At 41.1% G+C, this 27886-nt stretch overlaps 1 protein-coding gene across 1 annotated transcript; it reads left to right on the top strand.

Moving 5' to 3' along the window:
* Window positions 1-983: 983 nt before the first annotated feature.
* Window positions 984-27886, top strand: LOC132328993 (cytosolic phospholipase A2 epsilon-like). Its single transcript, XM_059849521.1, has 20 exons — window positions 984-1127; window positions 2665-2737; window positions 10191-10327; window positions 10625-10756; window positions 11105-11145; window positions 11961-12003; window positions 12581-12644; window positions 14013-14173; window positions 14371-14463; window positions 15087-15124; window positions 15777-15933; window positions 16388-16524; window positions 17008-17230; window positions 18416-18530; window positions 19219-19356; window positions 20184-20291; window positions 21398-21589; window positions 22062-22228; window positions 23590-23773; window positions 24605-27886. Exons 1-20 carry the CDS (start codon window positions 1101-1103, stop codon window positions 24841-24843), a joined length of 2469 nt encoding a protein of 822 aa, XP_059705504.1. The 5' UTR covers window positions 984-1100; the 3' UTR covers window positions 24844-27886.

Genomic DNA, 27886 nt, shown 5'->3' with positions numbered 1-27886 from the left:
TCAATGGGTTCTCAATTCATTGCAAACTGAAATGAGATCATTTTGAAACTGATTGATCTGTTAATTTTTACAATAGTAAGGATGATTTTAAAAAGACAAAACCAAAACCCAAACTCCCATTTTTTTACTTCTTGTGTACTAATTTTGTCTACTCCCTCAATGAGGCAGGGACCACCTCACATACTGCGTAGTGTCCTGAGCAGTGAAGTCTTATAAATATGAAGACATAAAGAGTATGTGAGAACATGAGGAGTAATTAACATTGATTTCAACATTTATTTCATCCTCCCAAATATATCCTCTTAGAGGTCGCTCACTGAAACATCTTAATTCAGATGCACAAAGTAACATAATTTCTGAGAAAGTGAGCTTTTAGAGCTTTTTCTTACAAGGGAAACTCTTTCACAGGTTCCACAGGTGATTTGGGAACTCTTTCATGCAATATTTGTCACTGCAATATCTGCTTGGCTGAAAGACAATTTACTGCCTGAACAGAGCAAAACGGAAGGTAAGATGGAGATGACAAAATTTCTTTCAGATGTGTCTTTAAGCAAAGAACACAGACTCCCTAAGAGCAATTAAAGCTATAGAAAGGCTTTTGTATGCACATTGGTCTGTTTGGATGCCCTTGGCTAAAGTCCTGGTCCCTGGCTGCTGCCAGTCACCTCCCCACAAGGGACTGCAGGTTGACAGCTCACCTGTGGGCAAGAGCATTGTGGCCTCCTCAAAAAAGTGATGAGGATGCTTTAAAGTGTAAAACATTTGTTCAGTGCCTATAACCTTGACTGAAAAGTGATTCTCCCTTCTTCATTTCCCTCTAACAATAAGTGCAGAGACCCATCCTCCTGCAGTGCCAGAGGCAGGGTCCTTGGTGCAGGTGCGCAGCCCGCGCTGTGCTCCGGGCAGAGAGGAGGAGGAAGAGGAGGAGGAGCTGGGATTGCTCAGGTGGTGGTGGCGGGGTGAGGCTGCGCTGAGTCAGGCACTCACACACCTGCCTGCCGGCTCCTGGCCGCTTAAAGCACAGCAGCTGCCTGCCTGGGACTCCTTCAGACTCATCCACTAGCACGTTTCACTCCTGGCTCAGACGGGCAAGGACCACGATGGGGCTGTTCTACAGCAAGAGCCAGGTAAGAAAAGGCAAGAGGAGGCTCTGCAATGGGCTGAGAAGGCTGCCCTTGGGGGCAGAGGGGACCTGCTCCAGGAGGGGATGTTTCACCTCTTGTATCTTCAGCTCTGAGAATTATCTTGAGCAAAGCAGGGCTTCCTTCTGACTGGGTTTTGTGACTACTTTGTACTTTGGCCTTAAGGAATGCAAAAACTTTATTGATGTAGCAATTTACTATTTTGAAGATTTCCAATTAATAAAAAAAAGATACCTTTTTGCTTCCACCCAACTGGGCTAGACACTGGGGAAAAATGAGTTATCACTAATGTCAATGAATGCATAGAGAAAGTAATGAAACTAACTTATGTGAGATATTAAATATAGCTCTCTTAAAAATTGTGGCAGTTTTGGGGCATAAGGGAATGAATGGTAATGTATTGTTATATACTGATCTATGTATTTGCTGCAGTGATACTCCCTGCTCTGTAGGTAGTGTGCTGTTTCCTCACAAGATTGTTAAGTGTATTTTGGTAACCACTTTTAGGTTTAGGAGGTTTCCCAAAATAATAAAAAGGCTTGGGTTGGAAGGAATCTTAAAAATCATCTAGCTCCAACCTCAGCCCCAGGGGGAGGGATATCACCCATTATCCCTGGTTGCTCAAGGCCCCATCCAACCTGGCCTTGAACACTTCCAGGGATGGGGCACCCACAACTCCTCTGGGCAAAATGTTCCAGTGTGTCAGCACCCTCTGAGTTAAAGAATTTCTTTCTAATATCTGATCAAAATATCTTTTTTGGTTTAAAACCATTCCTTTTCATTCTATAACTATCTATGTAGAAAGTCGCTCTCCCTCTTGTTCATAAGCCCCCTTTAAGAACTGAAAGCTGCAAATATTTCCTTTGATACATTCCTCAGAGCTTTGCTTAAGGGAAGTTTGAGTGAGCTGAATTATTCATAGAGAAGTAATTAACTACAGAGTTGTGCCTTTCACTCACTCCTCCTGAGAAGTTTGGGATAGGTCTCTGGAAAGCCCTTTCCAGGCCCTCACTTTTTAAAAGCCAGTGCTTATGTCTCTATATCAGACATAAGAATGTAATTATGTGGCTATAAATCAACTGATGAGCAGCATCATTGCACCATGATATCGTTACTAATTCCTGCCCTGCTAGATTGTTTGCTGTTTGTTGTGAAATATAATGGATGTATATGACATCCTGTGAATTTTCTCAGACCAAGATGTGTGTCAGCTGTATTAATAACACAGCAAGGTTCTTCATCACACCTTTCTATGAGATTGGGCTGTAAGAGTCAGATACCTCAAGCTGAAGGTTTACCACAAGTGTGCTCAGGAGGGACAATGGAGGATGTCAGAGGTCTGGTCTGTGGTCACACCTGGCTACAAACCTTCTGGGAAGAAGCCAATGCAACATAAGGAACCTCAGTTCAGAAATGTTTTTGTTGTTTGGAACTGAAACACTAATTCAAGTCTATCTCAAACTATACTTCTGTTTTTCCTTTTTGCATTCTCATCCCATGCATTTTGTGTGCTTTTCAACAGACAGAACCATCTCCATGCAACTTGCTCACTGTAAAAATCATACAGATGAAAAATGCCAGGAAAGCAGACTTGTGTGAGTATCTTGGCTATACCCCTAGAGCATCCTCATGCATGTGAAACTACTCTGAATATATCAAGTGTCAGAAACACTAGAGACTACATTTAAAAGGAGAGAGATAGAAGATGTGTGATCCTGGTATGCTGAAAATGAGGCAACACAATTAGAAGACATTGTTTTTCCTATATCTTTGTCCATATAACACCAAAATCTAGCCACCAGTTGTAATGCAGAACATGTTTGCACAGATTGCATAAAATATTTCACATCCGAATATGCAAAAAAATGTTCTTTTATTCACAGGAAAGATTGCAATAAGAACTTTCTTTCCATGGTTCCTTCTTACAGAAACGTCCACCCTGTGTAACCCTGGGCCTATCAAAGAATATTTGATGTGAGCTCAGAACTGCACTCTCGGCACCTCTTATGGATTATCAAATTTCATTCAGCAATAGGCATGGCTCACAGTTAGCTTTTTCTATTATTAAAAACTTTTACAAACTGCCCAGGAATTATGGTTATGCAAATATTTATTAATGGTACATATATATCTGAACTGTGAAACATTAGAAAAAATGGCTTGAATGACAACCACCTCCTCCTGTCTGAGAAGAGGGCTGATTGTCTTGCATCTGCTCATTTATAAACACAGAAAGGTCTGAATGCAGAAATGTTTCTATATGAGCAGGACCAACCTAAAGTTGTTCACCTAAAAAGATCCAGGACAAGATGTTTTTGTGCCTTTCCAACATTATTTGCTTCAAGTTCTGCAACAGTTGGTATAGAGACCAAAGGTACTCTGATTTTTAGTGAAGAGCACTAAGATGCTTTGTTGTTGATGAATGTATGGGGAAGAAGAATCCATATGACCCTTCTCACTAGACTACTTCTACAGCATGGAAAGCATATTTGAAGCTCAGTCATAGTCTGGAGAGGAATCCCTTCCTACAGCTAAAACATATTTGAATGTACAGACATGCACACTGAGCTGAAAGAAGAGGTGTGGAAAAACTGCAACCCTCAGATATCTCCCTTAGATAATTATGTTCTATTAAAAGGTCTGCATGACAATGAGCTTACCAAAATTCCTCTCATCCTTTTTCTCATCTAGATCAATGCTTTTCATTTTCATCCTTAGGCTGTTTTTTTCCTGAACAGAGTTTATTTTGTTTTGATGCTGTCCTATTCAATATTAGAAAGTTTCTAGGGCATGGGACAGGTAGTGAAACGCTCAGCCTTTTCTGCTTCCCAGTCCAAGCCATGTCCCACCACCCCATAGAGCTTTCTAATGGAGAAGTTTGTGTGACAGAGGTGATTTTGGAGGGGAAAAATTTTGCACAAAAAACCGAGGACACATACTTGCGAAAGGTGAATGCTTTAGTTGTTGTGGATGTTCATTATGTAGGAAAAGAAAATCATACCAATCAGGGAGCAATGCCTTGCTTATATATTTAAATGTTTAATCTAGTTTTGACTGACAGCTGCTTATTTTCATTAACATTTAATTTTACTGAGTGGGAAAATTTTCAGCTATATTTGTCAGAAAGATTTGCATTTAAGCTCTTTGAGGACATATTTTTCTATGCAGCCAGATTTACAGAAGTCACAGAGTCCAATGACAGGCTCTTTATAATATAAAATAAACCTATATTTCAAAAGTTTAAATGAATTAACCTCTGCTTAGCTTTTCTGACAATGTAAAAGCTAATGCAAATTGAATGTCCATAACTTTATAGGACTTCCACTGAGAAGCGGCAAAATGGGAGTCTTGAGATAAAAAAATGCAAACAAAATTTTGCTGGTTTGTGCAAACCAGGGGAGTACTTTTGAGTTGATTCAGTCATCTTTACAGTTCTCTAGAGATTAGCTGGACACAGGCTTACAAACTCAGGGGCACATATCCTCCATCACCAGCAAAGTGGACTTCTGTACAGGACCATTTTCCGAACACTTTTTCTCATTCTTCCTTTTCTCAGCCCAGTTGTTTTACTTTCTCTTTCTTGCAAAATTTTATAGATAGATTAAGAAAGATTGCAAGTGTCACCTACTTTTGATTCACCTCACTGATTTTTGACATTTTAAATTGGCTTCTTCTATCTCTTGCCAATCGTGCCTAACCTTGCACTATGTTTCTGCAGAGTTGTCAGATCACTTTGTTTAATACTCATCTAGTGCTTAAAAGGTCTCCCAACCTGGTGCTGCAGGTTAATTTTATTATTGGTCTATCTGCTCTGTTTTCCAGGTAATAGAGATGGGAAAATTAATCCATAACAAGAGAATCTCAAAACCTCACAACTATTCTTATGGAATAGATAGTAAAAGACCTTTAATAGGAGTTTGGTGCATAAGAGAGTATTTTTAACTAAGACAATTTAAAGGATTTCCTTCTGCTTTTTAAACCCCAAATCCCACTGATCCCTCAGTGTGTAATTTATAACACAAATTTATACTTGTGTATCAATGCATAGCTGATATCATTAATAACACATGTGAATTTAGTGCCTTGTTTGTATTCTTCACATTCCCCTTTCTCGCTGAGCACACCCACAAGCTCATCAGGCCCATTGGGCCTCTTGATATTCCTGGACCTGGGATTGCTTGCCAGTTCCCAGATTTGGGTGTGTCCTCCACAAGCATCCTGATTCCCTAATCGGGTAAGGCTTGGATGTGCATGAATCCAACCCACCCTTAAATACACAGCTTTGTCTCCTGAGATTTTGCAGATTTCAAGATCAGCTGCTCACCTTGGGCAACCACCACAGCTCTGGGACAAACAGAAGGACATGGCTTTTACAGCATGTGGTTCAGCTTGGGAGTTCCCCATGGCAGGAGATCATGAATGCCAAAGCTTATGCAGGTTGCAGGCAGAGTCTGGACAAGTTCATAGAAGAAAAAAGCCCATCCAGTTTAAGTAGGCTCAGGAAGTCTGTATCTTAAATTGTACGGACTGAGAGAGCAGTAAATGATGTTTTCCTTCTTATATTCTTTAGACACCCATTTATGAATGTGAGGCATGATGTCCATCCTTGATAAGAACAAAGGTCCTTCCCAAAATAAAGTGGGCAAGGGGGCTAAAAACAAAGATGCTGCAGAGAAATTAAGTCTTTAAGTGGAGTTAACAAATGGAAAAACAAGGAAACAAAGTGTTAAGGGTTAAACAGTGTGAAAGTAGGCTACTGCATGGGGATACAAAGTTCAGCAATTTTAAGCCATCCTTCTCTGCTTCCTGAAAATGCCCAAGACCCCTGAGTAGACATTGAATGTGGGCCCTTGGCTAAATGGATCTTGACCAGTATAGAGTTAAAAATATTCTTCATTATTTTCTTAGTAAGAAAACAATATCTTTCTAAGCTTTTATAGTTTTTTATTTTACCCACGCTTTTTAATTTTGGAAACTTCAAGTTTTGGATTTCTTTTAGATAAGACAAATTTGGGTACCATATTTTATAAAACAAGTATATTTTATATTTTCAACAAAACTTTTTTACAGAATTGCAGTAGCAATTCTGCCACATATGAGATCAATTCATGTGAAAGTCCCTTGAGATCCAGGAAAAAATATAGTCAGTGAAATACATTATTGTTTGAGGAACTGTGTTCAACCACGATATTTATTGCAGGAACATGCAGACTTCCTCTGGTGTTCTGTTCTTGCACTGTTGTTATTGTTTCATTGTTATTTATTACTTACTTCACTGTTTAAGCAGTTGCAACTACACACCAGCAGCCTATTGTTCTAGGTGCTGCATGAAATATGATTATAAAATCAGAGGATGTGGACTGATAAAGACAAACAAGGAAGGTTGTTTAGCAACATCTCAACAAAGGAGTGTTATAAGGAGGGATGTAAATGAGATTACATAAATACAGTTTTAGGGATACTTGTATGTTGCTCCACCCAGAGTTAAGGGGAGGGTGGGAGAAAGTGTGAAAGCTTTTTCTTGAAGTTTATCTTTTAGAAGATGAATACTGAATGCTCCCTGGGGACAGGAACTGATCTTGGACAGAATGAATTGTGATAGTCTGCCTGTAAATTGCATTCTGGAAGGCCATAGAAGTAGCCCATATTCTTATTTAAAAGATAGTATTAAAAGTTTCAATGCCATAAATTATCTAGTATTTTGCCCTCTAGAAGACAGAAATGCTGACTTGTCCCCCTGCCCTCAGCCAGATACCTACTCAGCTATGAAGTGGGAGAAAAAGAAGAAAAATGCTCCTCTCAATTGGTGTTGATAGCTTATATTTTGTGACTTGACTGGATCCAAGTGCAGGGAGACCAGGTCAAGGAGATGCTCTGAGCAAACATGGTTTGAGACCACATTCTTGGTTCAGGTCCTTTTAGCACAATCAGAAAAAGCTATACCTTAAGTATCATGAAAGAATCTACCTGCCAGAAACAGTGAGGAGCTAAAGGCAGTCCATGAGGAGAAGGATGCTTGAGGCTTCTGCCCAGATTACAAGCAGGCTGAAGCTTGCAGCTGTTAACATCAAAAAAGGAGATGTAATTAAAAAGAAAACGTTTGGTTGAGCCCTGCTTAAATTTGAGATTTCAGCTTGAGCCAGATGTGTGGGTGTCCTGCTGTTTGGGATGCAGCATGGGGCTGTGGCTATGGTGTTTTTTAGCATGGGTCATGCTGTTGTAATGCTTCCTACACACAATTAAGATCCAGTCCTGCCTGCTATTATCCTGGAAGATAATTAGACACTTACTGTAATAACTGGACGAGGAGACTGTGCTTTCATAAATACCTGCTGCCACACCTGCTTTTGGCCGGATATTGCCCCACAGGAATACCACGGCTGCCATCCCAAGCATGTTTGACAGCTGTTAATGTGTCATGGTGGAGGGGAGGGACCCAAGAGGTCACTGGTGTGATGCTGTGCTGTGTGCATCCTGTGAGAGCCCAGTTGCTGTAGTTATGTGTTGGTTAGGATGACGTACAGGGTGGTGGGGGTTTGCTCACACGTGGCTGGCAGCGTCAGCCTTGTATGTGTGCGCACAAAGGCAGAGGGATATTGCAGTGAGACCCACCAGGCAGGGCACAGGATAGGCTGTGGAGTGCCATTTCTCACACACCTGCTTATACCTGGAGGTGGTCAGGCAGAACACCAGCCTGAGGTGTCCAAGATGTGTAAAAAATGTTCCTGGGTGCTGTAAATGCCTCCCTCTTAACAGCTGGGAAATAATTTACAAACAAGAGGTAACTAGGTTACAGAGGACGCTTCTGAAGTGCAAAGGGCATCACCAAACGCATTTTGCAGATGGGAAGAGGGAAGCACACTTGTTTAGTGGCTGTCAGAAATCTCCCAGAGAAAGTCAGAGATTAAATGAGAAGTCAGGGCTCTGCTGTCTGACAGGTGGTTATTTCTCAAAGGTGGATGATACAGTGCAGTAGCAAACAGTGACCACTTACAAACAAAAAATAATTGATGGGGTTTCAAAATACTATTGTGTTCTTTGCAACAGATGCAGTCAGAGCATGTGTTACTAACTGGGAAATGTCAATGGAATAAACTTTGGTTCACCCATAGACTTACCCATTTGGATCCTTCTGATCCTTCTCCTAGTGGTGACAGCAACCTGTGCTAATATGGGTTGGGGCTTCTCAAGAGCCAAAAAAGAATTTTGTAGGGACATTTCCTTCTGCACACAGAATTTTGGGAGCTGTTAGAATTGTTAGAAGCTCAGCAGATTTCTATGTGTTTTGATGGTTTTTTTAGAAATCATATATCTTAATCTATAAGAAAACTGTTTCATCACTCAAAGTTACTCTTTCATTCAGAGTTACTATGAAAGATGACTTAAGCCTCAGAGAAATAAGGGGCAAAAAAGAGGCTGATTTTGTTAATTCATGAGTTACCTATGGGGAGTCCATAACAGGTCAAGTAAATTATTTTGAGTTTACCAAAGTCAAGTCTGCCAGTAAAATGAAGTGTGACAAGAGTTAGGCCTATTCAGATACTGTTCAGATGAAGGTGTGTCTGCTATGTGATGGCAGGAATGCTTGAGTATGTGGTATCACAAAAAGAGGAAATATAATTCTACTAATGGGATTGGCATTTATGGCAATGCTCCCCATGCTCTCTTTGGCACTTGTGTAGGTTGTCATCCCTAACTAAGAGATCATGTTCTGTAGGGTGAACATCCCTGACTTTTGAGTGTGGGTCCACAAGATTGTTAATCTAATGATTCATGCTTGCTTTTTTATTTCCTAATAACGATGACAAATATATTTGCCAGTAGATTATTCTGACCTCCAAATGAAAGTGCTTGTTGATGATGCAAGCCCTGCAGACTGCTGCTAACCACTCCTTCCTACTAAAAGCTCCCACGTGGAGTTCAGGGGGGAAGCCACACTTTACAACTGGCCACTTCAGCTGAGAAAGGAAAATAAAAAAACTAGAGCTGCCCTCCCTACATCTGGAAACATTAAAACTAATAGGTCAACTTTATGACCTGTACACATCTCGAAGGGAAACAGCAGAGCAATGCAATTTTATGCAAAGAAGCAATGTCAGCTTGCTCTGAGTTGGGAAGGACAGACAAGCTTGCTTCCACCTGTACATGAAGTGTTGCAGATACCTTGGCCACTCTGGCTGAGGCACAGAGATGCAGGTAAAAATAGTGACATTAAGCAATACCTTTTTTAATACAGCTTTATTGCTGAAAACTCTGCCCCAGTACAGCTGCTTTTCAAAGCAAATATCACCCATCAAACTGTTCGACATTTCAGTGGTTTTTTTCTAATCTTCTTCACAGAAGATTAAATTCAATAATTTCATCCCCACAGGCGATTAATTTTCTTTTCTTGAATTTTTTTTCTTTATACTTTCTTGAAAAACTGTTGCTGAATGTTTCCTTTTTTAACTTCCATAAGGGAAGAAAGCAGACTGAAATCAGGTGCCTTGATAGAAGATGTTCCTTCTGTGACAGAAATTTGGCTTCTTGAGAACCTTGAATGCTTGCTCTTGCCTCCTCTGCATTGGCAGCCAGAGGAAAGAATGGATGGTTAGAAAGTAGACAAGACAGAGCTTACAGCCAGACCTACTCTAGGCATATAAAGGCATGTTTATGCTTACCTGTGGAAGTCCAGTGGGTAGGAGCTGGGCTCTGTCCATGTGCAGCCCCTGTCACAGCTGCTAATGTCCACGGTGGCCAGCCCTGTGAGCCTGCTCTGTGTGTGCCCCTATGTGTGTGGATGGTTCTTCAGCTACACAACTGAGTATTTTGAATGTTTATTTTTTTCCCCCAGGACTTGTAAAAAAGTATTTCTCAAGAAGAACACTGACAGGCTTTCACAGTAGTAAAGCAAGCTGGTTGTCTGGCAGCAGCTTGATGGTACCTTAGCTAGTGCCAGGCCTGAATTCTATGTATTGCCTTGTGTACAGAGCTTAAAAATGCCCACCTTATAGGGGACTAGATTGTTGCATTGGAACATTGCTTTTCTGCTTTCCCTGTCTTCAACAGTAAGTCAGTCTGATTGCTATGTGAGCCTGAGCCTGCCAACAGCTTCAGAGCAGCATTTCCGCACCAAGACTGTCCAGAACAGCAAGAACCCGACGTGGAATGAGACCTTCCACTTCACCATTCAGAGCCAGGTTAAGGTAAGACTGCAGACACTCCCAACAGCTATTCTTAAGAGATATCAAGCATACCATATAGTCCTTCAACTCTGCAGGTCTTTCTGAGATCCCTTGTGAAGTATTCACATTCTCTTACTGTATTTATTTAGATTTTGATGGTTTGATAAGACTGTATCTGCCTGCATAGTCAATAGAGTACACAGAGAGCAACTGTAATATTTCTATTTTTTCATTCTTTCCCAAGGTTCTTATGCTAAAATGAAATATCTGTAGCATGTTATATTTGTTAAACCTTTCATATTTATTTTTTTCCCCCAGAACATTCTGGAGCTTAAAGTTTGTGATGAGGACAAAGTAACTGAAGATGACCATCTCCTCACTGTTTTCTTTGATGTCTCCAAAATCCAGCTTGGAGAAAACATTCAGCTAAGTTTCCAGCTGAATCCAAAGGTATGGATAAAATTCAAGGACAAAGCAAAGAGGGTGTGGTCAGGTGAGAATATGCTTGTGTGGAGAACACGCCAAGAGGGAGCAGGGGGGAGCAGCCACCAAGAGGCCCTGAAGTATGGATTCCATATGACCCACAAGACCTACACTAGGAGCCTACTAAATTAGTGGATGAGATGCTAGGAGTATATGATACTAAACGTATAACAGATACAACATGAAGACAATTAGGTCTGTGGCACGTGAAGCAACAAAAGGTTTATAGAGACCCCTGAAGGGCACAGATTCCTGTAAGGTATCTCTCTCCATAGGCAACCAAGCTGGGGTGACTGCCTTAATTTTCTTTTGCAGGGAAAAGAGGAACTGGAGGTTGAATTCACAATGGAGAGCAGGTGTGTAAGATGGAATAGCTGGAGGTATAGGATGGAAACACAAGGGTACTGCTACAAATCAGTTCACACTTGCAGCCCCCTAACACTGCCAAGATCTGAATAGAACAGAAGGTAACTTTGGGTAGGGCATTTAATGAAGAAAGAATGCATGATGGTGCATGGTATGCATGCACCTACACTGGGCATCCAGACACACAGAGAAGCAAGCACAGGTGCTTCTGGGAACACAGAGATATCCCTGATGGCAGCTGCTCATCAAGCTGAAAGGCACATTCTACATAGGAGGAAATTTTAAGTTACCCCTCTTGTTCTTTACTGATTGCTCTCTCATAATGAGTTTTTTCTGTGTTTCATTGCTGACTGTACAGTTAATGGAGAGAATAAGCATGTAGATCAGTCTTTATGCTGCTGATTTTTAAGGCAAATGGTAATTTCCCTCCCTTTTTTATAGCATGTTGGATGAATTCAGCAACTTTTTAGCTCTGATTCTACAGTTTGAATTGAACAATTTTGGGCAACAGTGTGTGATTATGCCATCCCTGTGTAAATTGTCCTCAGTGTGTCAGAAAATTATCCTCTCTAATACAGTGAGGAACTTCTCTGTTTGGTGGATGTCCACAAATGTTGCAAAATTCAGACTCTAACCTCGGAGAGGCAAACTGGATTGAATATGCATGTCGAATTTCGGATTCTGTTTATGTGTGCTGTCTGTCCAAAGATGGACTTTAAAAGATAATGAAATAATGCTTAAAGAAGAGTGAGAAAAATAAGAATGTGCTGGTTTTGAATTGATTGTTTTCCATTTTGTCTTTCAGTCCAGATCCTCCTGAAAACATTATCACTAATGGAGTTCTAGTGGTAATTTTTATTTTGTAATCCTTTTCCCTTCTGTATAGGAATGCCTGTTGCAAAGCTGGTGTTAAAAGTACCAGGCCATTGTGGTGGCACGGAGGCATTGACCAGGACCAACACACACAGCCCAAAGCTGGTGTTGGCATTGGCTGTCCCATGTGGTCCCAGCTAGTGACTCGTGCTGGGAGGGGTTATAGTGATAAAGACTGAGCTGCTGCCAGTGCTCACCTCTGCCTAAACTGAGCTGGGCTCAGCGGTATGATATCCCTCCCTCTGCCCAGGGAGAGCTGGGCACTCTGTTTGGAGAGCCTTCTTCTGCAGCTGATCCTCCCCCAGGTCCCTTCAGGGCTGCTCCTGCAGGCAGAGTGAGCAGATCCCTTCTCTTTCCTCATCTCTGTGCATTATTTCCCATGGGGAAGTCCAATCCCACCTCCCTAGACCTGGTAGTGGGTTTACAGGCTGGCACCACCTCTCCCCTGAGGCATATGCCCCAAGGCCAAGTGAGCATGTGCCAGTGGGCTGGATGAGGTGGAGCTCTGCTGACAGTGAGTGCCTTTGTCCCTTGCCCCGCTGTCTCTTACAGTCCCGTGAGGTTTCCTGTTTGGACGTGCAGGTGAACGATGGGAGGCTGAGGAAGGACGCGATGGGTGAGCCTTTCACTGAGTTACAGAGCAAATCAGGTTGCCACGGATGGCAGAAGCACTCCGTGTTTCACACTTGAGCATGCTGGTTTTAAAATTATTTAGGATGCAAGACAAAATCTCACTGATGCCAGTGGCCCATGGAGGTGGTTGTAGTTGATCAAAAATATACAGATTATTCCTGAATTTGGTGACATGAGCATGTGGTCTAATTCCCCCACAAAATATTTTCCTCTGCAGTGACATCTTGCCAGATATTTGCAATTTTCCATCACAGTTGTGCAAGGAATTGAGGTTTTTTGGGTCATAAACTTGAAGCTAACTCCTGTTGTCTCTGGATTCTGGGACAAAGTGATGGGCAGAATGAGAATTTGGCCTCTTTTACCCCCTAACTTCATAGAATGTCTTTAGGTATAACAATATAAGACATGCCACTGGGTGAAACACAAGATGCAGTATATTAACAAAGATATTTACTGAACACTTAAAACAGTGTATCACTGCTATGTCAAGCCCATACTTGTGGAACTGTGTGCCTCCTACGCAATTTTTAAAGTATCTTCTTCTGACATCTCAAGATGACCCCAATCCAGCACACTGCTTAAGCACCTGGATGATCCAGTTAAGCTCAGAGAAAACGTTTGCTCAGAGAAAAAAATGTGACTGAAAATGTTTAAGTGAGGTAATTCTTTTGAAGGCTGACTATATAGTGTGGAGTGTGTAGATTTACAGAATGTATTTCACCTTGAACCTTGTGGGTTGATATCTTTCTACATAAAGGTCATTTTTTATTACTTCAACAGACATATCAGATGCTTTTTCATGAAAGGAAAAAACCACCAGACATTATTTAAGTGAAATAGAAAAGAAATATTACAGGTTGAAGGAAAGAGAAATATGATAGAGGGACTGAGATTTAACTGATACCAAAAAAACTGTGATCCAATAAAAAAAAACAAACATGTTTCTTCCAAAAGTCCAAAATTTTCAAAGTATCTCAGCAGTAAGACAGTAAGTAATACTCAAACATTAATCTGGTGTAATAATGAGGTATTTTGCACATTTCAGATTTTCAGAAGAAAGTGTCCCCCCAAACTATTATTGGCTGTGAATCCTTACCTAATGAACAGGGCCATAGTCTCTGCTATCATGTAAATATCAAAGTGCAGTGGTGCTATAGCAACAGTCACTATATGACACGTTCTGTACACCATCTCTAAAACTGAAACCTCCAGATAAATCAGTCTGTTTATTCTTCCTATAATTTGGGTGTCAAATTGATGTTGTTACTTTGGGAGAACATGTATTACATTACTGTGCAAACAAATCATACACTATTTTTGAAGAGCTTAAGTTTGAACACCTTTGCTTCAGAGAGAAAGTTTGCATTAACTGTGGACGGGTCGTACGAAGGAACGCAGACGCACACGCTGAGCTCCTGCCTGTGCCCGACGTCCCCGGCCAGGTTCCACTACATCAAGTACAACCAGTCATCGCTCACTGTGGCTCTGCCGCGGCGCAGGCGGCTCAGCAGGGTACGTGAGGGCCACCAACATGTAGCTCTTTCACTGGGGACCTCCAAGACCCGAGTGTGTGTGCTGGGAATTGGTTAGTGCGTGTATGTGAGACAAGAGAGACTGCTTTCACCTTGTTTCTCTTCTGGGTTTTTTTTTGGGTTTTTTTGGGTAGAATTGGTAACTTGTTTATTTTTTGTCTTACCCTTTCTTTTCAGTCTATATCAAGTCAAAATGAAAGGGATATGAACGAATCTGTTACTCTACCTCTGAACTCGCTTCCTATACAAGAGAAGATAGCAATAGGAGAGGTGAGAACAAGTCTTTCTTAACAGCCCAACACCATGCAATTGGGTGGATGATTAGTCCTAGAGCTCAGTGATTCAGTTCCTGTCAGACACAAAGCTTGCTGTGGTGTAAGGTGTGATTGACAGTTGCTCTGTAACTATGCAATAGTTACTTTTTCTTCTGTTTTGTAGGGGATTCAGGCATGACCTGTGAAACCCTGTTCTGAGTTTGAACTAACTTCCTCAGGACATGTCTAATATGTACGTTTATCAATGTACACCCTAACAGTATGGAAATTAGGACTTATATTTGCAAAGCGAATGCCTGAAGTAGAAGATAAAATAGAGATCATCATATGTGTATGGTTCAGATGCCCAACCTTCAACAACCTTCCCAAATAATGAATGTTAAACTATGAGAAGCTGAAGGGTCCTAAGCCCAACTAGCTTGGGTGAATGACTTATTCAACCCAGACTGTGCTGGAACTTGTGAAGGTCTCTCACAGTCCAGACCATTGCTGGCCAAATTCTCCAGTCACATTGCTGAATTCAAAGATAGTGAAACTCAGGCCTTAGATGGAGTGGGGGAGGGAGGTGCAGGAGTAACAACCTGAGCATGCTTACACTGTTTGTATTGTGATTTGCAGGACAGGACAATTGACTTGTACACAAAGGCAAGTGAATGGTAAGTCAGCCTCCAGCAAGACCTGATCCTGCATCTGCTCCTACACAAAGCTTGTTTGAAATCAGCAGAGGTTGATGCAGGTGCAGATGGGAGAGTTCATCATGGGTTGCAGGCTTTTATTTGTGAGGGTTTCCTTTTTAATCGATGGCAAATTAAATCATGGGTCCCCTGTCCTCCAAATTTCCAAGCTGCTAGTGCATCTCAGCAATAGGTCTTGATTTGCGTGCGCTATCATGCCCAGAGATGGAGAAAGCAGCTCCACAAAGAAATCACATTTCTGAATTATACAAACAAAATAACTCCAAGGCATGGTAGCTGTTTCTCTAATATCACAGCTGCAGTGCCTGTTTACAGTGGTTATCTGGTTACAGGATGCATGGCAGCAGTACTGAAACTTGAAAAATTAATTATTTGTGCAAATAAAACCAGAAGTCTGTAGTAGATACCATAATGGACAGTGTGTCATGATTTGCTCTGCCTTCCTATTTGCATTCTCATTTTCCGCTACAGCAATTAGCAGAGGCCTGCCTGTGGTGCTGTTTTTTCTCATCTATGATATTATACTGTCCACAAACTGGTCTGTAAACACACAGAAACGCAGCTGGAGTTGTCCACAGTGACTAATAATACAATACCTGTGCCCTGGTCTCAGGACTCAGGGTCTGTGTTTCAGACCAAGAAACCTTGATGCCCGCCTGGGGTTTGACCTCTGCACAGATGAACAGAATTTCCTGCAAAACCGAAAGAAGATAGTTGCTGCTGCGCTAAAGGATGTTCTTCATTTGGAGGAAGATCTGCAAGAGCATGAGGTAACTAGTTAAAGGGAATTTTGGGGGATTTTTCTCTCTTCTTTCCCTCAAGCCTGGAGATGAGGGAGGATTTTTTTACCTCCGTCTGGAGAAGCAGTGAGGATTGTTAATATCAGCTCATCCTCCAGGGCACTTTGCCACCAGTGCGATCTCAGCTGGAGAGTTCAGCTGTCTGTTTAGATGAGCAAAATCTGTGTTTCCACTCAGCTTACAAGTGAATTATTTGAAGGCATTTCAAATCAATAGTTTCTTAAAAATCCTCTCTGAAGTGCCAAGACCTAGTTTATTCCACAGGGATGTACAGTGTAGAGAAATGTTGCTTTATCTCTTAATTTATGTGTTTTATCTTACTAGTGTCTGGATGCTTTTGCATTTCTGTAATCTTTTGACATTATTTGTGCCTTAATGCCACTCTTTCATCTATGCTTTCTGCTCTTTTTTTGGTGTCAAACAGGTGCCTATAGTGGCTGTGACCACAGCAGGATGTGGTATAAGAGCACTCACTGCCATGTATGGCAGCATTTTGGGTCTCCAAAAGTTGCGTGTTCTGGATTGTATTTCATACATCAGTGGTTCATCTGGAACAACATGGTGAGGAGTCATTTTGATAATGTTGTTTGGAGCTTGCTGTGTTAAGAAAAGCCTGTGTTCTGTCTCAGTTTCAGAAAGGGTGTGACTGAGTTATTGCTTCCATCTTTGGGCCATGACTGTCAAGGTCACCTATGAAAGGATTATTGTGCATCGTGACATAACCCTAACCAAAAGAGGAGACTTTATTGGAAGTGTAAACATCCTTAATCCTATGGAAAATGATCTTTAATTGTTGTTTACTGTTTTACAGAAACAGCATTGACAGCTGTTGTGTTGTGTCTCAGATTAAGTGATTTTTGACTGGTTGCCTTTAGACTTTCATTTCTGCTCAAAGTAAACTCAAAGAGTTTAGGTAAAGATAAAAGACAAAATTAGCTAAAAGATAAAATTATATGCATCCAAAACTCTACAGGGTGTATTCTCTGAGTTTCAAAAGCATCTTGTCAATTTCTCCCCGCATTCCATTGTGTTTCCTGTCTGCAGGACAATGACAAAGCTATATGAAGATGCTGATTGGTCACGAAAGGATCTTGGGGAAGTAATTATTGAAGCACGGAAGCAAGCAGCCAAGTGCAAGATGGGGGCTTTTTGCTTGAAAAGTCTGAGGAATTATTACAGAGAGCTGAGCCAAAGGACCCAAGCAGGACATAAAACATCTTTTATTGATCTGTGGGGGCTCATGATTGAAGCCATGTTAAATGATGGGGTAATGTCTATACATCTTTCTTCTCGTAAAGTTGTTGACTTAATGTTTACAGCCATTGCAAGAAACTAGAGCCCTAGGAAGAGACACCTGGTCAGTAACTCTGTACTTGGTGCATAGGCAGAACACCACTCATTTACATGAATAACTTGGAGACAGAGTGTATGTCTACACTGGAGCCTGAAGTGTGATTGAATGTACCAGAAATGCTCAGACTCGCTCTAAAGTAAGCAGAATGCTGATTAACACTACTACTGTGCAAGAAATTTTTAAGGTTCTTAGGTGTTTTTTATGGCTCTATGCTTTTTTATCACTCCACTGCTGCAATATTTGCACAAGCTCACAAGCTGCGCTCTTAACTTGAATGTACTGCAGATATACCCATTATGTCCAGCAGTTTGTGACTTAGTGATAAGAAAGTATATAGAGCCAGAGCTAGTGAGATATATTAGCTACAGTGGGTGCCTTTCAGCTAGTTTGAATTTGATCTCCCAGGATCTTCAATTTCTAATTTTATTGTAATGACACAAGCAAAAACTTTCCAAACTTTCTCCAGACTGATGATAGCTGGAAAAAAGATTATTTTATTTCAAAATTCTGAAAACATGTTCACAGGTTTACTTTTTGTCTAAATGAAACGGATAAAATCAAATATTCTCATTTCATATCATATTCCACAGTGTTTCCAGCCTCAGTGCTACATAGCAAAATTTGCTAGAATTTAACTTGGCTGAAGGACACTCAAAACCTCCATTTCCTGTATAAACTGTTAGTATTGGACAGCTCAAGGACTTTTCCTCTGTGGATTTTAACTTTCAATACAGTATTTAACAAAAGAAATCTTGATTAGAAGGGTCATTAACATGCTGCCTTGAAGAACTCTTATCATTAACAGATGAAGTATATGATAACAGCTGAATTACCCAGATATGCAGTATATTCTGACTTACATTTAACCATACAAAGCTAGAACAGAATGAGAAATGATTCCCTGCTGTCATTGTATACTGAAAGCTGATCATGGCCAGTTATCTCAACAGAAATTCCTGCTTTCTTGTCCTCTGTTATTCAAGCACATGGAAGTAACTTTAGGAGCAAATTCAGGAAAATGATGTCTTTGTCTTTATAACCTGATGTTTTTAAGGAGCTGATTATAAGCTAACTCTTTGGGCTTTTTTTTAAATCCAGAAAAGCCACCACAGACTTTCTGATCAACGTCAGGCAGTGAACCAAGGTCAGAACCCACTGCCCATCTACCTTGCCCTTAATGTCAAGGACAAAGTTGCCACCAAGGATTTCAGAGGTAATGTTTCAATTATGAGAAAAAGCTATATTTTCATCCAGGGAGATACACTGTAGCGATACAATAAATAATGATGAATTATTTTAAATTCTCACTCCAAGCCCAGAGAAGCAGTGTTCAGAAATGTAAAGAGTAACTGGGCAGGCACATGATACATGTCAAGAGTTTGGTATTTTGTAAGATCTCTTGGCATGTGATTGTGTATTTTTAGGTATTAACTTCAGGCTAATAACACAACATAATTCTATGACAAAGTCTCAGAAATTATATGAATTCTTCAAGAAAGTGATTCACTAGAGCTTTAAGTTTGCTGAGTATATGTTCTGGTCTATGCCGGGAACTGTATGATCTTTCAAGTCCCTTCCCATCCAAACTATTCTGTTACTCTGTTTCTTATAGCTGGCTAAAGACAATAGAAGTCAATGTGAGTTCCAGTCCACCTTCCATGGGAAAACTTTGTACTCACTAACTAAAAAGAAGAATTTGAATTTTCCCCAGCCCTGACATAGTTCTTTCACAAACCTGGGGACAGTGTGATAGCTCATTCAGCAGTGGCTGTTGGCAGGGTTTGCTCAGGACACAAGTTGAGTCAGTTTTCTTGTAAGAGCCAGTGTCTGAGAGGTTTATTCCAAACCTGGCAGTGGGGCTATTTCTATAGTGGAGCTAACCTGGGTGCATGTGTTGGCAGAGTGGGTGGAGTTCACGCCCTACGAGGTGGGCTTCCTGAAGTACGGCGCCTTCATTCGCGCGGAGGATTTTGGCAGCGAGTTCTTCATGGGCCGCTTGATGAAGAAGCTCCCTGAGTCACGAATCTGCTTCATGCAAGGTAACTCACCAGCCTGGGGGAGTCACAGGATTTTAATAGAAATATCAATGATTCAGGAGTTTGTCCCCAGAAACCTGCTGTTAGCACGAGGCAGCAGAGGCACTGGGTGAGTCAGCTGACACGCTCCCCAGGGAGGTGGTCACAGCACCAAGCCTGCCTGAGCTCAAAAAGAGTTTGGACAATGTTCTCAGGCACAGGGTGTGATTCTTGAGGTTGTCCTAGGCAGGGCCAGGATGATCCTTACAGATCTCTTTCAACTCAGGATATTCTATGATTCCATGTTTCCTGAGACTCATTAAATTGCCCTTGCCAGCAAATGTAGTTTTATCATTTGGTCTAAGAGAAAAATAAACTAAAATGGCAAAGAAGTTGTCGTGTAACTTTGTGAGTGCTTTTGAGGCATCATCATTTCCTGTGGCTTGCAAAAACTTTTCAAAGTTGAAAATCTACAATATTCTCTGGAAGCCAAATAAAATGTTGAAAAGAAATCAGTGGGGTGAGAAAGAGGAAAATCAGAGAAGGAGCTGTCTGAAAAATATTTCTTTATGAAAGGAAAAAGGAAATTAAAACAGGAACATGAAAATTGAATAAAAAAATTTCCAGGTAAAACATGGTGAGAGGGGAAAGACTTGGACTTTTTTCTGAAATAAGTTTGCCTAAATAAGTTTGCATTTGGAGTCTACTACTGAAACAGATGTCTGAACTTATGCAAAAATTGGATAGAAATAAGAACAAGTCAGAGAAGAGCTGAGAAAGGAGCAGAAGGCAGTTTTAAAAGAACTTGTGTTTATGTCTGCATTGCTTATTATACCTCTTCCACTTTCTAGGAATGTGGAGTAGTATCTTCTCCAAAAATCTCTTGGATGCCTGGCATACAGCTGACAATTCAGAAGACTTCTGGCACAGGTGGACCCAAGACAAAGTGACTGAAATAGGTAAACCAAAATACTTTCCTCCAGACCCCTCTGATAGGGTAACTGCACTCACATTTCCCATTTTTTGAGCTTTTATGTCATTCTGTTTCTCTCAGTCCCTGGGCATGGGACATACCAGAAAAATGAAGTTATTTGGTTTTACTGAATAGTCAGTGCTTTGCTTAAATAGTGAGACTGTGACAAGAAGGAAAGGCACCATCAGACAGGCCTTGATATATAGGAGGTAGGGATGGACATGTATGGTGGTCTCTAAAGCGTTGTCCTTAAAAGGCTGGGAAAGAAATAGTTGTGTCAAAGCCTCATGTCATCCTATTTGTTAGCCAGAAAGAAGCTTGATCGATTGTTTCAATATCTCCTTGCCTGCACAGCACATCCCTTCCTCAAAATCTGACTAAATTGAAAGACTTAGTAGACATCAAACAAGGTCAATGTGGTGGAGCTCTTACAGCAGCTGAGAGAAGCAGCTCCATGCTGAAAGACCATTCCTTGGAAATACTCATGAGCATCTTCATAACAAAATTCAAGCAAAGCCAGTGAATAGACTTGGGCCACATTTCTGTGGACTATGTTTTCATTAAAAACCCCAAAGTCTTATGTTTGAGTTTGTATAAACAATTTGCAAGTTTTGTTGAATCCACAACTGAACCAAATAGAACAATCTACCTTTTTAAAAGTAAAAATATTTAGTTTGAAAGTAAAATGCTAAAATTTTTCTATGCTTTTCAAAATAAGCTTTAAATTTCATTTTTAACCAACATGGAATCTAAAAGCAGTAATCCCTTAAAATGTATTAATAAAATTATTTTCCCTCTTTGTTGTTTGCTTGGAAAAGTTAATTACTTCAGTGTGTACCAATATCATACTGCTTTATGAGAAAAATATTCTTTTCGTCATGTGTAACCAACCAGAGTTTAGAAAACACAAGTTTATATTTTTGTCACCAAATTAACTGGAACTCACAGCAGATCACAGGGAAAATAATGCAATGCTGAGCTGTGAACACACGATTACAGAAGACCCACAGACCCTTTTTCCTCTTTGTGTCTTGCCTCTGCTTAGTGATGGTTATGGTTGAATTTCATGCCATTTATGCTGTGTATCTCCAGAGGAGCAGCCAGACCTGCCCGAGAAGCCGTATGAGATGGCCACGTGCGTTTTCACTCCCACGAGCGGCCTCTCCACGACGCTCCGGGACATGCTGACGGATCGCCCTGCTGTCTCCAAGTACCACAACTTCCTAAGGGGCTTCCAGATGCACAACGAGTACATCCAGCATGAACACTTCACAAAATGGAAAGGTGTGCAGGGCTCTCCTGCCTACATATCTCACTGGGGCAGGCACAGGGGCTGGGAGTTAGTGAGGGATGTTTGCATGTCCTGAAGAGAACTGAGGGGGTTTTGTGGTTACCTGTTAGTGCTCCCTGAGAGGAGGGAGAATGAAGGAACTACTCACTCCTTTCACTTTCAGTAACACAAATGTTCAATTATTTAGTTGTTGGGTACTCAAAGTCCTCCCAGGAATAAATATTCCTAGGATGGGGCTCTGCATATAAGGCAACATCTGTGTAGGTTTCAGTGCAGTTCATGGGTTTAGAAACACAAGAAAATGTGAGTGGAGAGGCTGAAGGAGCTTTAGGATTGCTGCATGCTACCTACTCTAAAGCAAAGGGAAAATACTGGATGGGAGGGAAGCTCACCTTCCTTTTGCCTTCTAACTTGACAGATGTCGTTTTGCACTTTGCTAATAGCTCTGAATCTTCTACTCTTTAGACACTTTGCTAGACGCCTCTCCCAATGACCTGAGAGGCAACTCGGAACACCTGGAGCTGGTGGATGCAGCTTTCTTCTTTGAAACCAGTTACCCACCCCTTATGAGACCAGAGAGGAAAGTGGATGTCATCATACACCTAAATTACACAGGTGGATCACAGATATTGGTGAGAAGTCTCAAAACTGATTTTCTTTCACAACGGCTTTTGCTTTGCATTCCACTACTTTCAAAAAAGTGTCTATGAAACATGGAACTTAGTGGAATTTAATAACATGCTGTTTTCAAACCTTAGAAAAAGAATGAAAATTTTTATAGAGGAAAATATGGGTTTTTTTCTCAAATTACTTTTGAAATATCACTAAGTTTTTCACCAGTGAAATACCAACAGGCAAAGTGAAGTTAAGAAAGTCTAGCTGCAATGTTTATTAAAGTCTTATATATAATATTTAACATCACAAATATAGTTGGGAAACTTTTGTGATTCAAGTGCTGAATTTAATCTGAATTTTGCTTATAAAAGCACTAGTTTTTTTTTTTCTTTTTTATTTTAATGTTGATTTTCTAGAAAGAGCAGCCTAGTGAGTAATGGGTTTCTTCATCCCTATTTTTATCTTTTAATAAATACATTTTTTTCTCCCTAAATAGTGGACTTGAAGTGAGGTATCAATTGCATTTACTGCTCTTGCAGGTATCTAATTTGTTTAAGATAGTTATATACATTTTGAAAGCAGTATTTAGTATTTAACCACAAAGTTCAGTGGTTAATGTTCTGTCAGTTTTTCAAGTGGAAGACATTTCAATGGTGCAATTACACATGAAAAATACTTGTCTTTGTACTGCAGTGGAAATGATAATATCTTCAACTATATTTATTTATTGTAGTCTGAAATCTTTTGGAAATACTTAATTCAAAATGAAGTGGTACTTTTTTGTTAGATATTTTAACAAAGTTGGTCACCACAAAAGGGCTTTCTGATGAATGTTTTTACTGCTATATTTTGAGGTCTAGAGCATGTTATTTGAAAATCTCATGTTATTTCTAAAATTCAAAGTTGTAGATACGGGTAGATTGGTCTTAAAACCCTGCTAAAGTTTACTGAGGTCAACTCACAAGTTATCCTGCCATATAAACAGATAATGGGACTGGGAATCCTGCTGTCTTAGACTGCAAATTTAGTTCTGCTTAGAGCCACATTTTTTCTCACTCAGTTCTCATTTCATTAATGGTCTATAAAGTGATTTGAATTTATCTGTTCTTTTCCTACATCATATTCTCATTAAAGAGATGTGCCTTACTACAGGTTTAAACTCTCTTTGCCATCTTGATATTAGGTGTTTTCCTGGGAGACTGTTTCCAAATGGTTCCTCAGGCAACTGAAAAGCAGTCCTTGGAGCTGCAGGTGTCCACGTTATTTCTGCTGTCTGACTCTCAGTCTGTTTTGTGCAACTTTGCATGAATTGCTGGGCGTTGGCAGCAGTCTGATCTTTGCTATTTTTTCTGTTCCTTGTGCTGCTGCTGTTGACCAGCCTCTGGAGCAGGCTTGCAAATACTTTGCAGAGCAGGAAATTCCATTTCCCTGCATTGGACTGACAGAGGATGAGAAGAACCTGAAAGAGTGCTACATGTTTGATGGTGCAGACACCCCAGGAGCTCCTCTGCTGCTTTATTTTCCATTAGTGAACGACACTTTTCAAAGATATGTGGCACCTGGTAAGTTAACAGTACCCAGGTACCTTTATTGACTCAAGGAACATTCCCACTCCCTGGGTGTTTTTCCCTCAACCCAATAGAGCCTCCCTTTGCTCGCTTGTTCAAAGTAGTGAATAGATTGCAAAATGGGATGATTGAAACTGTTTGCAAAATCTGGTGAAGTCTTGTGCATATTTTTATTTGTGTCTTGGTGCAATTCAGGGAACAGAAGAAATGCGTTCCTCAAGTAGAGGAATGGAAACTAATCTCCTCTTGTAATTTCTGAGAGTTTACTTTAGTGAATAGAACAAAGTATATTTTTCAAATTATGTGTGGTTTTATGACACTCAGATCTAGGTGAGAGTCACAGTATAGAATGGTTCTGTGAAGGGCCACTGTGCCTTCTATTTAGGCCATTTAATATGCTAATGTAATATGCTGGAATATCAAAGCAATCGTACATCAAGTGTCCTTCTGGATTAGTATTTGAGATGGAGACTTTGCTTTTAAGATGATTTCCAAGCCAATGAAAATTCTGCTTCCTCTTATCCTGTATATCTCTGTTCCGTTTAGATTGTGTTGTACCAAAGAACCTGTCTGGCTAGCCCTGAGGAGTGGTGCCTCACAAAATGATGTGCCAAGAGCTGGCCAGTAGATGGTGCTGATTGCAATGGAAATGACACTTGTTTTATTCCAGTAGGCTTTGTTCCTAAGCAGCTTTCTCAGAGATCGTAGCACCGCACTTATCTTCATAGTAATGCATCTATGATCTCGCCAAATTATTATTGACCTATCAAAGTATGTTATTTCTGTGGGACTATACAAACACATTCCTTTTTTTCCCCTTGACAGGCATGTCACGTACTGCTGCTGAAATGGAACAGGGCAAGGTTGATATCTCCAGTTTCTCCTCTCCATACTCAACCAGGGAGGTCTCGCTGAAAGCAGAAGATTTCAACAAGCTTCTGAAGCTGGCTAATTACAACATAATGAACAACGAGAACATGATTCTTCAGGCCTTGCGCATGGCTGTGGCACGGAAGAAACAAGCCCTGAGCCAGCCAGCATCACAGGCACAGCCCTCTGCTTGAACAGCATTTCCCTGTCCCTTACTAAGCATTTACCAAGGCAGCATACATGGGATAAATACTTCACCATTCTTGACAGGGGCCATCGCTTTCTAAGTAACCTTCTCAAACTTATCCAGAATTGTGGTATTAAACTCAGCAGTCGCTGTTGTTAATACCACGTCACTGTGATGTTTTAAAGATGAAGATTCAGCTGTGTGTGATAGGGAAATAGCATTAGCTCTCCTTGTCTGCAATCTCTTATGGTCTTGGTGGCTAGTTGCTAATATTTTTTCATACGCAAAATATTTTGGCATTTCATTGGGACTATTGGTAGCAAAACCATAAAGCCCCCTTCAGACACCAAAGGTGGCTGCCATGCAGTATCAATTTAAAACATTTTACTTAGTTTTATTAACCTGAATGAAATGGGCTTCTACCTTTAAAGAGTTTTGTTTCCCAGGTGCTTCTTTTTGGTCATGGATTGTCATGAAAAAAATATTTTATGAAGGATGTTTGATTTTTCAAATTTGTGTTGGACAACAGAGATATGGATCAGTGGCCATTTAGGTCTTCAATCATCTATTCTTATCAATTAAATCAAACTTAGAAATTTGATTTGAAGGACTATTGCTATTTCCTCTCACAACCAACTATATCCTGTCCCAGATCACACATGTGTTCTGCAGTTCTCTCCCTGAAATGTAATTTTTCTTTAGCATCATCTGGAACTTGTTCAGTATAGTGTATTGAACTATTATGAAATCAGAGAGCACGTGAAGGGGATTGCAGGATGTATGGTAGTTGAACACTGGAGATAATGCAGTAAGATACCAATTTTCTGTTCACTGCATCACAGTGTATCCCATATTCAAACACTCTTAAGGCCAAGAAAGGTCCAGCAGAGACAGATGTGGAGCTTCTGTTATCAGTGAATTCCTCCTTAGAGGTTATTGGAGAGAGAGAAATATTCTTTTCTAGATCTGGAGCTGGTTAAGAAGTTGGTTTTTACTGGTCTTACATAAAGAAGCATTGTGAAAGAAAGGCAGAGGCTGCCATCCAGGAGTTTGTCAAGGGTCAGCCAAGATGAGCCTCACAGGAGTCCCTCAGAGCCTAAACAAGTAGACAAGAGCTATAGAACAGTATCTTCTTTCCACAAATTTTCCAACAAGGCACATAGATAATGTCTGCCTTATATTCTAAAATCCTGTTCACTGTTTTATTTGAGCAGCCACTCATGAGCTCACACTAAGGCACCTGAACTGTCAAAATGGATATCATGGCTGACTCCTTAATGCCTGCCAGGGAGGATAGCATTTTATTTGTCAAAGTACTCCTGTGACTGCAAAGGCCTGGGCATTCCACCAGCTTTGTAAGTTCTGCAGGCTCCGAGGAACTCTGGTGCAGCCTTAATTCTCAACTGTTGCTCCTTGTTGGAAATATTTTTTTTTTTGGATGAGATACTGTGTGCTTGATTTTGCCTGTTAACTTTTTCATAGTAATGGTGAGCACCTGCTCCTTCCTGGTTTTACCAGGCTCATACTGGTGGGAAAACACGTATTCCTGAGACAATGGAAACAGCTCTCTGGAGATGTCTTGTACAGCCTGCTTCACCTTTTGTATGTCCCATCTCAGAACCTGTGATGCACGCTAAAATCTCAGATGATCTGAAGGAAACCAGAAAAGGTGGCTTCTCAGCCACTGGTGTGGTGTCTCATATGTTCACACTTGTTTTGTCCCAAGTGCCAGTTCTGGCATTACTGCTAGATTTTCGTCAAGCAGAGGAACTTGACAGCCAATGTCTGGGAGGGTTCTCTCCAGCTCCATGCCCTGCAGCACTTCCTGCAGAGGAAATTCCTGCAGGACAACCCTTGGGTAGGAGAGCTGACAGAGGCCTAGAGATTGGCTCATGGCTTCCCCTCCTGGTACTAAGTTGAGCTAGTGAACACAATTTTTTGTGGGTAAAACAACTCTTTTTGTATACTTTTGTTATTAATTTTTCTGCTGTTACTGTGTGTTTTTTATCCCACTGTTTTTTGCTTTCAGTAAATTGTTATCTCAACCCATAAGTCTCTCCTTTTGTCCCTCCCACACCGGATGGGAGGGAGGAGAGGGGTGGCTTATTTGGAGTTTAATTTCTGGCTGGTGTTGCCCCACCACGGGGTGGTGCAGTCAGTCCCTACCTCAGCTGAACAGTGCTGTGTTAGCTCTGCAGGGCCGCGTTCCTGCAGCAGAGGGTGGCCTATGTGAGAAGCTTCCAGAAGCTTCCCCCATCTCCAGCAGAGTCAATGCCAGCTGGCTCCAAGACTCACCCACCTCTGGCCAGGGCCGAATCCATCTCAGCAGTTGTACTGCCTCCAGGATAATGCGTTTAAAAAGGGGAAAAAGCCCTGTGCAGCACCCATTGCAGTGGGAGAGAGGAGTGAGAACATGCGAGAAACAGACTGCAGGTACGAAGGTCACTGAAGGAGGAGGTGCTCTAGACTGTGGAGCCGAGATTCCCCTGATGCCTGTGCTAAACAATTGTTAAATAACTATTTAACTGGCTGTTAATGGCCTTGGTGAGGCAGGCTGTCCCTCTCAGCCCATGGTGGAGCAGATATTCACCTGCAATCCCTGGAGAACCCCACATGGAGCACGTGGATGCCTGGAGGAGGATGAGACACTGTGGGAAGCCTGTGAAGGAGCAGGGCCTGGCAGGTCCTGTGGGCCATGGAAAAAGGAGTCCACACTGGAGCAGGTTTGTTGGCAGGGACCCACGCTGGAGGGGTGTGCTTCTGTGGGACTGCAGCCCAATGGAAAGGACCCACACTGGAGCAGTTTGTGATGAACTGCTGCCTCTGGGAAGGACTCAGGCTGGAGAACTTCATGGAGGACTGTTTTCTGTGGAAGAGACCCCACACTGGAGAAGGTGAAGCTACTAGGGTGGAGGAGGTACGGAATATCAGGAGTAAAATAAAACTCAAGAAGAAGGGAGGGGTGGGGAAAAGGTGTCTTATGATTTAAGTTTTATTTCTGATTATCCTATTCTGATTTGATTTGTAATAAATTAGGCTGATTTCCCCAA

This window comes from Haemorhous mexicanus, chromosome 6 (assembly GCF_027477595.1).
Source record: "Haemorhous mexicanus isolate bHaeMex1 chromosome 6, bHaeMex1.pri, whole genome shotgun sequence".
NCBI lineage: Eukaryota > Metazoa > Chordata > Aves > Passeriformes > Fringillidae > Haemorhous > Haemorhous mexicanus.
Note: the sequence above shows the minus strand (reverse complement) of the source record. Positions and strands in the feature narration are given on the sequence as shown.